At 39.1% G+C, this 13,316-nt stretch overlaps 1 protein-coding gene across 1 annotated transcript in view; it reads left to right on the top strand.

Annotated features, from left to right (window-relative positions):
• Positions 1 to 13,316, top strand: part of trim54 (tripartite motif containing 54) — a 51,688-nt gene that overhangs the window by 4,758 nt on the left and 33,614 nt on the right. Inside the window, exons 3-4 of the mRNA XM_069886592.1 lie at positions 971 to 1,142; positions 1,375 to 1,470. Of these exons, the coding sequence (XP_069742693.1) occupies positions 971 to 1,142; positions 1,375 to 1,470 (268 nt within the window). The remainder of the gene's footprint in view (positions 1 to 970; positions 1,143 to 1,374; positions 1,471 to 13,316) is intronic.

Raw genomic sequence — 13,316 nt, 5'->3', positions numbered from 1 at the left:
TGGTGGAATTTAGATGTGTCTACTAATTCATATGCATCCTGGGCCTCATGGTGGAATTTAGATTATGTCTTCTGATGCAACTGCATCCCTTCTTGCATAAGCTGGTCTAAATCCTCCATTACACCATGTCCTCTTGTTCTTGTCTTACCCTACTTCAGTGGGAAAACCTACCCTATCTAAACCCTTCATAATTTTGTATACCTTGATCAAATCTCCCCAAATTCCCTTATGCTCAAGGGAATAAATTCCTAACGCATTCAACCTTTCCCAATAGCTCAACTCCTCAAGTCTCGGGAACATCATTGTAAATATTCTCTTCATTCTTTCAACCTGAGTGACCAAAACTGTGCATAATTCTTCCAATTTGGCCTCACCAATACCTTATACAATTTTGACATAGCATCCCTTCCTATGGCTGTTGCATAAGCTCCTGATTTACTCCAGCACTATTGTCGATTAAACTATAATCACAGCATATGCAGACTTTCTTGTTTAATGCTTGTATTCAATACTTTGATTTATGAAGGCCAATTTGCCAAAAGCTCTCTTTACAACCCTAGTTACTTGTGACCCCACATTCAAGGAATTAGGTTTCTGTATTCCCAGATCCCTCTGTTCTTCTGCACTCCACAGCCCCTTTCCATTAACTGGTTTGTCCTTCCAAAATGCGACATCTCACACCTGTCCACATTAAATTCCGCCTACCATTTTTCCCGCTGGTCTAGGTCCTGCTGCAAGCCCTGAGAGCTTGAGGAAAGTCCAGCTGTGAGGTGAATGAAACGTGGTGATGGAGGAATGAGTGGGGTGGCAGAGAAAATAAGTGGTGTATTTTCAGGGACCCAGAGTGAGGAGGCAATTATCACATGTATTTTTCTCTTAAAGTGACTTGTTCTTTAAGTTTTTGGTATTTCAAGTTGCATTACTTTATTTTGTCTTAATTTTAGTACTATTTATTTATGATTTCTTTCAGACCTCTGCACACCAAGCCTGACCAGCAGTTGATGTGCGAAGAGCATGAAGATGAAAAGATTAATATTTACTGTCTAACTTGTGAGGTTCCCACCTGTTCCATGTGCAAAGTCTTTGGTGCTCATAAAGATTGTGAAGTGGCACCTCTTCAGAATGTCTATAAACGTCAAAAGGTTTATCATTGTTTATCAGTCTGAGTCCTTCAAGGAAAATCTGTCTCTCGAGCAAATTAACAGTAGAATGAAATGCTCTGAAGTTCAAATTTTAAAAAGTATTATTAATTTATCTTAAATGATTTATTATTACAATCCCAGAAGAAATGTTCAATCTATGGACCAAGCATGCTATCTTTGCTGGCTGGAATAGACCCATCCTAGTCTTGATAAGTTCCTATATTTTCCACAGACTGAGCTCAGTGATGGAATTGCAATGCTGGTGGCAGGAAATGACAGAATCCAGGCAATTATTACTCAACTGGAAGAAATCTGTAAAACCATTGAGGTAAGTAATCTAATTGCACATTAAAAATATTTGTAATTTAGCAAATGGAATAAGTACTGTTTGTGGTGTAAATCAGCCCAAATATTGAGATATTTATTTTGATTATTTATGTGATCATTATGTACTGAGTTTTTGTGTGTGCACCATGATCTGGAGAGATGCTGTTTTGTCACATGCAATCAGATGATCATAAACTTGAAATTAATCATGTCTTCAATTAGAGAGCCTTTCCCTAATTATTGCCTTCCAATAATTATTCATCAGTTTTGCTGATTATTGTTCTCCCTGTCAATTTGCATTGGCTTAAAAATTATTCTCACCTTGTTTTCATCTTCATTGTATGGTCTCCATATTCAATTGGCTCGAAAACGCTTCTCCATCTCTGAGCATCTCTTACTTTTTTTACTCCGTCTTTAGCCAGTAAGGTCCAAAGCTATAATTTTTTCCCTCAACTTCTCTACATCTTTCCTCTTTTAAGACATTCCTTTAAACTATCTCTGAACCAACTCTTGCTCTTTGTCTGAAAACTTGTTTGGATGTCAAATTTGGTCTTTTAATACACAAGGGAGGCATTTTGACATATTTTTCCAAATTGAAGGAACTATAAGAAATTGTTAGCCTGTCCTCAGCTATCATTTATCTGCAAAAAAAATGTGGCCACTGAAATGACTGGGGTGTTGTACATGTTGTACATATGCAGAAATGACAGATCTTGACAACATGTTAAATAAATTGATTTTTAAATGATATCTGCAGTTGGGTGGCAGGAAGGCTCTCCTGTCATGAAAGGATTCAGATAATTTTCTTTTCTGAACAGAAGAAATAGTCTTGATATTTTTCAGTGTAATGTGTAAAAGATGGACATTAGTAAATACAAATCTATCATTTCATGTTATAAAATTGATGATATTTCAGTCCCATGGATGTGGAGGGAATTTTATAAATGTAATCTTTGATCAGTAGCATTGCTGCTTTAAACACAGACCAGTTTTCATGCACTTTGTTTGGTTTTTTTTCTAATTTAAGACATTCCATATGACATTTTTACAACTTAGGAGTGAGGAAAAAAATGCATTGAAAGAAGCTGAATAAATCTGACTTCAGCTTGCAGCCAATAACTGCACTCTGAACTCATAGGCTGAATGTTGGAATATATTAGTAAAAATATCTGTTTCATATTTACTATGTGATTATTTCAAAGGTATGCAACTATGACCAAATATTGAATTTAATAACAATTATGCTTGACCGAATCAGGGTCCAAGGATAATAGGAGCACGTTTTCAACAATTCTTTAATACTTAATGTGGGTGAATGTTTGCCATCACTGATTTGTTGTTCCACACAAACAATTTGCCACTCGATACAAGAAGTACAATTATTAGAAATGTAATAAGTTAATACTTGAGCATTTAGAGGATGTTATCCCTCGGTGTGGGAAATTCTGACAGATAAGATGATACTTTCAGGATGGTAATCACATACTACAAAACAGATTATTTAGGTGTATCATTGTGTGACTGGTCATGTGTCGAGAGAATAATATTCACTTTCCAGAACAAGTTTTGAATTATCACTGAGTTATGTAAGCAATTGAACCTGAATGGGGAAGTTAACTTGAACTGTAGTGGGAAGTTTAAGTGACTGGGCATGGGAAAGTGTGAAGCAGAACAGGAAGGCCCATTTGTTCATCAGGAATGAGGATTTAGGAACTGTTCATATGGGAAGTAGGTTAAGTTATGTTAACTTCAGGATACAAATGTTGAAAGTGTTCCAAATGATTTTGTTAACTGAATGGCACTGTTAGCACAGCAGTTAGCACAACGTGGGTTTCAAATCAAGCTGTCTGTGAGGAGTTTGTAAATTCTCCCTGTAACTGCTTGGGTTTCCTCCCACCCTTCAAAACATATGGGGGTTATAGGTTAATTGGGTGTAATTGGGCGGCATGGGCTCATAGACCAGAAGAGCCTGTATCCATGCTGTATGTCTAAATTTAAAATGTAAATTTAAATTTAATTAAAAAATTTAAAAAATATTAAATTTAAATTGAAAGAACATTCTTCATTTCTAATTCAATATGTAATTAACCCAAAACAAGAAAATGTTGGAAACACTGTACTCGATTGGTCAGGCTGCATCAGTGAGATGAGAGACAATTAAAAAATCTGGTCAGAAACCCTTTGTCAAGATTTAACAAAGTTTTCGACATATGATTAGGTTTGCATTATCTTGTTCAGGCTACTGATTTTAAGTTGTTTTGTTCAATTAAGGAAGTCTTTATAATTCTGCATTGAAATAGGAACTCCAGTTTAAAAGTATAATGCTGTAAAATCCCATGAGACATCTTGAAAGATCCTATCTAAACGCAAGTTTTTAAAACTTTTTTGAAACAACTTGCACATAATGGAAGTCTAAGGTTATATGTATATGGCTTTCAGTTCCTCCCTCTGGTTTGAATCTTTCACAAGTGATAGAAAAAGTTGGACTGTATTTCCCCCATGTAGAGAGCTTTTCAATATGCTTCTAAATTTCTGTTGTGTTTATACTGCAACTTGGAGACACTTAAGAAGAATTTGTTGCTGCTCCCTGCTGGGAGCATGGGTAAATGAGTCACTAGATATCTTGTCTGCCAGCACTGCAAATAGAAGGCTCATAATGTGAACCTAGCCCAAAGAGATGCCTGAGTGATCACACCGTGGTCTGAGAGCATAGGTTCTCTCTCAGCCACTTGTATATCTCTCAGTGATCATACATCTCTAAGATCCTCCATTAACTGCAGTGAAGTAACTCCAAACTCACAGACAAATTATTATCGCAGAATCAATCTTGCATAAAGGCTTCAGTGAAGCATCAAAGTTTACATGTTTAAAAATCAAGGAAATCTCAGATAAATGCATCAGATAAAACCAGGTATATTAAATTAAATTAGGCATACAGCACTGTAACAGGCCAATTTGGCCCACGAGTCCATGCCGCCCAAATTACACCTCATTACATTTTTGAAGGGTGGGAGGAAACCGGAGCCCCTGGAGAAAACCCACGCAGACATGGGGAGGACATTCAAACTCCTTACAGACAGCATAGGATTCGAGCCCAGACCCGGTCCTGATTGCTGGCGCTGTAAAGGCATTGCGCTAATTGCTACGCCAACTGCTCTATGTTGAATAAAATACTTAATTGTGGGATTTCAGCCAATTAATTCATGAACTTTGCATCACATTAGTAGATTTTCATGATGTTGAACCAGAGAATGAAAGTATAAAAAATATATTGTTACATTTCAGTTGACATGGTGTAATATAAAAGACATCAACTGGGCTTCTTGTTTACCCGTCTGATATTGTAGTTTGTTAGTTTGCAAACATACTTATACTCTCTGCATGCATTTTCTCTTTCTCGCATTTTTTACTGTTTAGAAAAGAAGCTACTTTTAGTTTGCATATGTAATATGCACATGCTGAAGAATATTGTTTATTGTTTGAAAAACAGTTCATATTTTGTTAAAATCTCTAAGTGTTGCTTTACATAAAATTCATTGCATGGTTTAACACTGCAAGGTGAAGCTTGCTTCATTAATGTGAATTATGTTGCAGCTTTTGTGTTTCTATATGTCATCATGTTCTGTTAAAATGAACAGTGGAGTTTATGGCATCTACTTTTTCCAGAATGGATGTAGTTTAAAGATAATAGCTGAGACAGGATAATTTATAAATGAGTTTGGTATACCTATCTTTTATATGAAATGTCAATCCACACTAAGGTTGTAGCCAAGAGGAGATTGAAATCATTTTACAAAGCTGTCATGTGTGCTTGTAACATTGGAGCAGCTCTTTGAAAGTAATAAACTGAGTTCATTTTTATTGGGTATAAGCCCATCCTCTTCTGGACATCATGAAGCCCACGTCATGATGTCACCCTTCCATATATATAAAACTCTGTGTGTCAGTAGCTATGTTAGTCTAATAGAAGTTAAGGATGAGAAACCATCACGTCTCCGAGTCTTAATTCTGTGAGTGCAAGCACAACAGTGGCGACGAAGAACGAAACAAAACCTACACGTGCTCCATGCACTAACTGCGAGAAAGAAAACAACAGAGGAAAGGAAAAAAAACAACTACCCAACAAATTTCCACCAAAAGATCAAGGTGAAAGTACGCAAAGATGGTGGAGGGAAAGTTAAAGGAATTTGACAAAGTAGAAGAAATTTAGGATAACTACGTAGAACGGTTTAACCACTACTGCATAGCCCACAATATTGTGGAAGGACCAGTAAACTGCAAACATGCCCTCATCCTCAGTATAATGGGCAGCAAAACATTCAACCTCCTTAAGACCTTCCTGACCCTGGAGGATCCAGGGATGAAGACATTCAACGAATTATGCACAGCTCTAAGGAACTATTTAAGCTCCAAATCACCAGTTATGGCAGAAAGGCAACGATTCTATGAAAGGAGTCAAAGACCAAGAGAAACAGTAAGTAAATACCTGGCATAGTTGCACAAACTGGTGGAGCACTGTCATTTCGAGCAGTTTCTAAATCAGGCACTGCGAGACAGATTAGTGATGGTTCTGGCAAATCGCCAAGCAAAACAAGAATAATTAGTAATGGATCAAGATGTAATGTTACAGATTGCATACAGAACTACCTGCAGCTCTGAAATGACAGATAAGAACTTAGATGTGGGTCAACCAGACCTACTGGTTGGGAGGTTTTCCCCCCAACAATGCTTCCGTTATGGGAAATACAACCACCGACCAAAAAACTGTTTCTTGAAAAATTCTGAACTGAACCATTGCAAAACAGAAGGACATATCAAAACTAAATGTTCACTTCTAAAGTGCAGGTGGCCTGCAAATGACCAGACAACTAAAGTCAAAGCAATTGCAGAGAGAGAGAGAAAACCTAGCAACGATGATAATAAGAGCCCAACGGCTGACCTTCAAGCACCTGAAATTTCACCTCCTTGAGATATTACACATCAGATAAATAAACAAAGAAAACACAGCAATAAATGGATACCCCTGAGATGGAGTTAGACACAGGGGCTGAGATGTCCCTAATGCCGTTACCTGTAAAGGAACGCTTGCTACCTTGCCTCCCGGTAAAAACAACTGAAATAACTCTAAGATCTGTTACAGGAGACAGAATCAAAGTATTTGGAAAACATACTGTCCAAGTACAATACAAACAACAGCAACAAAAAACACTCTCTCTCTACATCGTAGATACCCAGGGACCAGCACTCTTCTGAAGAAACTGGCTACAGCGCATCCCCCGAGACTGGCTGGAAATTGGTTCAATATTAAATGTAAATAACACAGACACCACCCAGTCAGAACTCGACCAAATCCTCAGCAACCACAAGGTGGTTTTTAACAAGAATTGGGGAAAATCAAAGGTGTTCAAGCCAAACTGCAATTAAAAGATAATGCAGAACCAAAATTCTTCAAAGCCAGAACAATTTCATTTGCTATAAAAGGGAAAATTGAGGCAGAATTAAATAGACTAAAACATGAAGGTGTATTAGAACCACTACAATACAGCGATTGGGCAGATCCCATTGTACCCGTACGAAAAGCAAATGGTGAAACTTGCATTTGCGGCAATTACAAAATCACCATCAATCCGTCGCTCAAAAAACCTGAACACCCAAATCCCAAGGCAAAAGAATTGTTCCAAGCACTAAACAGAGGGCAAAAATGCACAAAACTAGATTTGTCACAAGAAGATCAACAGATAGAATTGGACAAAAAATCAAGGGAATATGTGACCATCAATCCCCATCTGGGACTATTTACCTACACACCTGCCTTACGGAATTTCAGCAACACCTGTGATTTTTCAGGCAACGATGGACAAATTACTACATGGACTCTCAGTTGGGTGTTTCCTAGATGATATCATCATCACGGGCTGAAACGACAGTGAACACTTACAAAAGGTTTTAACCAGACTACAACTATATGATTACAAAAGGACAAATGTGACCTCATGCGCCCCTCAGTAACATACTTTTGGTTTACAATCAACAACGAGCGGGTGGGAATGAATCCAGCAGGAACAGAAGCTGTTCACAAGGTCCCATACCCAATCAACAAATCGGAATTGTAGTCCTTCCTAGGACTTGTTAATCACTACCGAAAACATATCCTTAATATGTCTACACTGTGCAGCACGCTGAACCAATTACTCAAGAAAGATCAAACATGGTATTGGAATACAGAAACTAAAAACACAGATCAACTAAAGGAAATACTAACATCAAAAAATAAGGTGCTGATCCATTACGACCCTAGTAAAGAAGTTACACTCTCCATGGATGCTTCACCAGTGGGACTAAGAGCGGTACTATCCCAAATCACAGAAAAAGGTGAGCAATCAGTCGTGTATGCTTCATGAACATTAACCACAAGTGAACGCAATTATGCCTAACTAGAAAAAGAAGGATTGGCAATAATTTTTGGTGTAAAAAAAATTCCACCAATAAATTTATGGAAAAAAAATTCACCTTGATCACATACAACAAACCTCTTAGTTTAATCCTGGAGCCTCACAAAGGTGTACCAGTATTAGCCAGAATTCAAAGATGGGCCATGCTACTAGCGGCGTAAAACTGTGATATAAAACATAAACCAGGAACACTCAATAGACATGCAGATGCCTTATCACGCATGCAGCTACCCGAGACAGAACAACGAGAAGAAATTATTAAATGGATAGCAGAGGCAGCTGCCATCAACCAAGAACAACTTCAACAACTGCCCATTACAGCTCAAATCATCATAAAGGAAATCCAAAAAGAGGCAACATTAAACAAGATCCTATACCACCCTTAATGGGTGGCTCGGATCTGAATTCATTCCAGAAAATCTAAAACCATATCACACACGCTGCCATGAATTATCAGTTGAAGAAGGATATTTACTATGGGTTACCCGTACAATTATTCTAGTCAAATGGAAAACTACCATGTTGTCAGAACTGCACCACAACGTCCGTGAATGGTACGAATGAAAGCACTGGCCCAGATGCATGTCTGGTGACCCTCCATAGACAGAGACATTGAAGCAACAGTAAGAGAATGTAAAGTATGTCAATCAATGCAGCCAAAAATACTGCAACCCATGGAAGTAGCCATCAGACTCTTGCAGACTTGGCCGGACCATTCGTGGCTGAGACATTCCTAAGAGCTGTGGATACACACTCCAAATGGCCAGTAGTTTCACAGCTGAAAAATACCAAAGCAGATCCCATGATTGACTGTCTATAAGCTATCTTTACCTCTTATGGATTGCCTCATGAATTAGTTACGGACAATGGGCCTCAATTTACATCAGAACATTAAAATAAATTTATGCACGACAACAATATCAGACATATTTTGTCCATACCCTATCACCCAAATACTAATGGGGAGGCAGAACATTTTGTATAAACATTCAAAAAAGCAATGAAAACCATGAAACTTATAAGTGCCTCTTGGACACAATAAATCACAGATTTATAGGGATACATAAACACGCCACATTCTACTGCATCCCAGCAGAAATAATGTTTGGCCGCAACCTGCGGACCAGGTTGTCCACAGTTCATCCAGATCTATATCTCTGATTGTTTTTAAAAAATGGCATCGCCACAGACCTCAACTCAAACATTAGAAGTGGGTGAGAGAGTTCTGGTACAGGACTATAGATGATATAAAGACCCATGGGTGGTAGGAGTACTCTTACAAAAATTGAGCCCCAGCTCATACTCGGTTCTAGTAGGGGACCAATTGTGGAAGCAACACATTGACCAATTACGAGCATTGCCTGACACTAAGGTCCATGAACTGCCTCATGAACTGGAGGAGGTGGAATCAGACTTGCCGTGGCCTGCCCAAACCATCCCATCGCTAGAGGAATTGAATTCAGGAGTAGGGAGGTAATGTTGCAACTGTATAAGGTACTGGTGAGACCGCACCTAGAGTACTGTGTCCATTTCTGGTCTCCATATTTGAGGAAGGATATACTGGCTTTGGAGACGGTCCAGAGGAGGTTTACTAGGTTGATCCCTGGGATGAAGGGGTTGACTTATGATGAAAGATTAAATCATCTAGGATTGTATTTGCTCGAGTTCAGAAGAATGAGAGGAGATCTTATAGAAACATATAGGATTATGAAGGGTATGGATAGGATAGATGTAGGAAGGTTTTTTGAGCTGGCCGGGGAAACTAAAACGAGAGGACACAGTCTCAAGATTTGGGGGAGTAGATTTAGGACAGAGATGAGAAAAAATAGTTTTTCTCAGAGAGTAGTGAATGTTTGGAATTCTCTAACCAGGGAAGTGGTTGAGGCTGCCTCATTAAACATATTTAAAATTTGGTTAGATACATTTTTACATGATAGAGGAATCAGGGGATATGGGGAGAAGGCAGGTAGGTGGAGTTAGGTCATAAATTAGATCAGCCATGATCGTATTGAATGGCGGAGCAGGCTCGATGGGCCATTTTTGGCCTACTCCTGTTCCTACTTCCTATGTTCCTATCCCATCACTCAGACCGAGTAGGGGGAGGGGCAGAGATGGTTGCAGAACCAAGGAGTCTAGTAAACTGAGGTACGCAGCCAGGAGGGCAGCGAAGACAGGCAGTCACCTCTGACTCGACCGCCGACCCAACTGAGGCGGTCCAAAAGAGAAGGAAGACCACGTGAATGCTTTAAGGACTATGTGCCCTGATTATTATTAAATACTTTCCCTTTTATAATTATAATTACTCATGAGATGTATTCTAATTCTTACTTGTAGTCCTGGTCCCGATGTAATCTTATTAGTTCGAAGGGGCCCGGTCAGCATTTATCACATAGGGGGGAGAGTGTTGGGTATAAGCCCACCCTCTTCTGGACATCAGGCCACCTACGTCATGATGTCACCCTTCCATATATATATAACCCTGTGTTTCAGTAGCCATGTTAGTCTAATAGAAGTAAAGGATGAGAAAGCATCCGAGTCTTAATTGTGTGAGTGCATACACAACAATTTTTATGTTTACATATCAATACCAATTAATACTTTAAGTTTTCAAAGAAAATGCACCATTGCATCTAGAACATTTGATTTAGCAGATTTCTCTAGATTGCATTGAACGGAGCAATTACTGTTCTTAATTCTGAGTTTCTATTGGACCCCCTGCAGTTTGCATACTTTCCCAACCGAACTACAGATGATGCCATTGCCTCCATGCTTCACCTAGTCATCACCCATCTGGAAAATAAAGACTTGTATGTTCGAATACTGTTCATAGACTTCAGCTCAGCTTTCAACACAATCATCACGCAACACCTGATTAGCACCTGTTGGGCCTAAACACTTTCCTCTAACTGGATGCTCAACTTCCTGTCCGGAAGACCTCAGTCAGTCTGGGTTGGAAACAACATGTCCAACACCATCACACTGAGCATGGAGGCTCCCCAGGGCTACGTGCTCACCCTACTGCTGTTTATCCTGCTGACCCATGACTATGCAGTGAGATACAGTTCTAATCACATCAAGTTTACTGACAACACGACCATGGTGGGGCTCATAAGCAAGAACAATGAGTCAGCTTACAGAGGGGAGGTGCAAACACTGGACTGGTGCAAAGACAACAACCTACATCTGAACGTCAACAAAACAAAGGAGATGGTGGTTGACTTCAGGAGAGCCCGGGGTAGGGTGGGGTGGGGTGGTCAATCTCCACTGACCATCAGAGGTAGTCAAGAACATCAAATTCCTTGGTGTGCACTTGGCGGAGAATCTCTCCTGGTCCCCCAACACCAGATCCATTGCCAAGAAGACCCAACAACACCTTTACTTCCAGCGGAGGTTGAGGAAAGTTCAGCTTCCACCCTCCACCCTCACTACATTCTACAGGGGATGTATTGAGAGCATCCTATGTAACTGCATCACCGCCTGGTTGGGCAGCTGCACCATCCCAGAATGCAAGTCCCTGCAGCGGATAGTAAAGACTGCTGAGGTGATTATTGGGGTCTCTCTCTCTCTGCCATGATGGACATTTATAATGGCTGTTGTTTGCAGAAAGACATAAACATTGTGAAGGACTCCACACACCCCTCCTGCCATCTGGGAAGAGGTGCCAAAGCATTCAGGTCCTCATGACCAGATTGTAAAACAATTTTTTCCCCCAAGCCGTGAGGCTTCTGAACTCTGGGGACACAGGGTTAGAATATGTAACATGATATTTATAAGTGATATGTTATTTATAAAAAAGTTTCTGATGTAATTTAGCCATGTAAATAACCAGCACTATAGTCCAGAGAAACGCTATCTTGTTTTCAATGAACACTGCAATGGTTATGGTATGAACAACAAATAAATGTGACTTGACTATTCCATTAAAGTGGCTCACTAATGCTTTCTCAAGATCAAAAATGATTGGGAATTGCACGTTGGTCTTATTTGTACCACATATATCAATTAAAAATAAATATTATAGAATATACAAATAACATACTCAGCAAAAGCACAAATTATAATAATTACTTTTTAAAATAGTAACAAGAAATCTGTCATAGTTAACATAATGGACAGCACAGTTAGTGTACTGATTAGTACAATGGTATTATAGCACCAGTGACCTGGGTTTGATTTCTGTGATGTCTGTAAGGAGTTTGCATGTTCTCCCCGTCTCTGCTCCGGTTTCTTCTGGCTGCTCCGGTTTCCTCCAATCCTTCAAAAACTTACGGGGATTGTATTATTTGGTGTATTTGAGGGACATGGGATTGTGGGCCGGAAGGGCTTATTACCATGTTGTTTGTCAAAATTTAAAGAAAGGTTATTCTAATCTTTCCAATTACTGATTGTGTAGGATTGAAAAACGATCCAGTAATTTCAGAAATCCATTTTTAAGACACCCGAAAGTAAAGGATGGCCTTGTTTAATATTACAATGTCAACATCAGCTGCCCTTCCAAATAAATTTAATGATCTTGCTAGCTGTAGCGTCAACACAAGAATGTCCTTGACTTGGTTCAGAAGTTGCACCACCTCCAAAAATCTCAGATATATTTATAGTTTGAAAAATTTCCTCTACGCGATAGAAATCATATATTTTATATATAATATATTATAAATTTATAAATCATATATATGTATATTTGATTTTTTTTCATTTTTAAAATTCAGTTTAGGAAAATAAGAAATAATTACAGCACAGAAACCACTGTAATGAACTGAGCATAATGAGCAGCAAATGGCAATGAACACTAATTTTAAAACACTAATTTTATTTCTAACTCTTAAACTATAGTCTTAACTTTTAAACTATCCTTAACGCTAAATCTATCCCCAACTATGCACAGGTGTGTGTGTGTGTGTGTGTGTGTGTGTGTGCTATACCCAAACCATTACAGTCCAGGACAAAATACAAAAAGTTTCTTCAAAGTTCAGTCTTTCAGATTCAGTGTTGAAGCATAGTCCTTGAAATTTGATGCCCAGAATTAATGTTGAACTGATGGGGAGACTGGAGTTGTCGCTGCTACAGACTCACCAATTCTCCTTGCATTGCCTTTAAAGAAATGTCCATCCACATGAGCTGTGGTCACAACACCCCTGGTCCTTTTGTAGGCAAGACTTGAACTGGGCAGCCTCCATGAAGCTTCCAAAACCCTGGCACTAGCGTCTCCAAGTAACTTCATTGCAAGACACACTCTCCAAGTAACCTCCACTGTTAGTCACAATCAAAATGAAGCATGTTGCTTCCCAAAAATATCCTCCTGGCACAGGTCAATCCATTGAAAAGGCCCATTCATTCACAGAGCAGGCTTTTCTCTGAATTCCACAAAAATGGCCGGCCACAAGATCTGCTTCAA

Source organism: Narcine bancroftii, chromosome 6, assembly GCF_036971445.1.
Source record: "Narcine bancroftii isolate sNarBan1 chromosome 6, sNarBan1.hap1, whole genome shotgun sequence".
In the NCBI taxonomy this organism is placed as follows: Eukaryota; Metazoa; Chordata; class Chondrichthyes; order Torpediniformes; family Narcinidae; genus Narcine; species Narcine bancroftii.
Note: the sequence above shows the minus strand (reverse complement) of the source record. Positions and strands in the feature narration are given on the sequence as shown.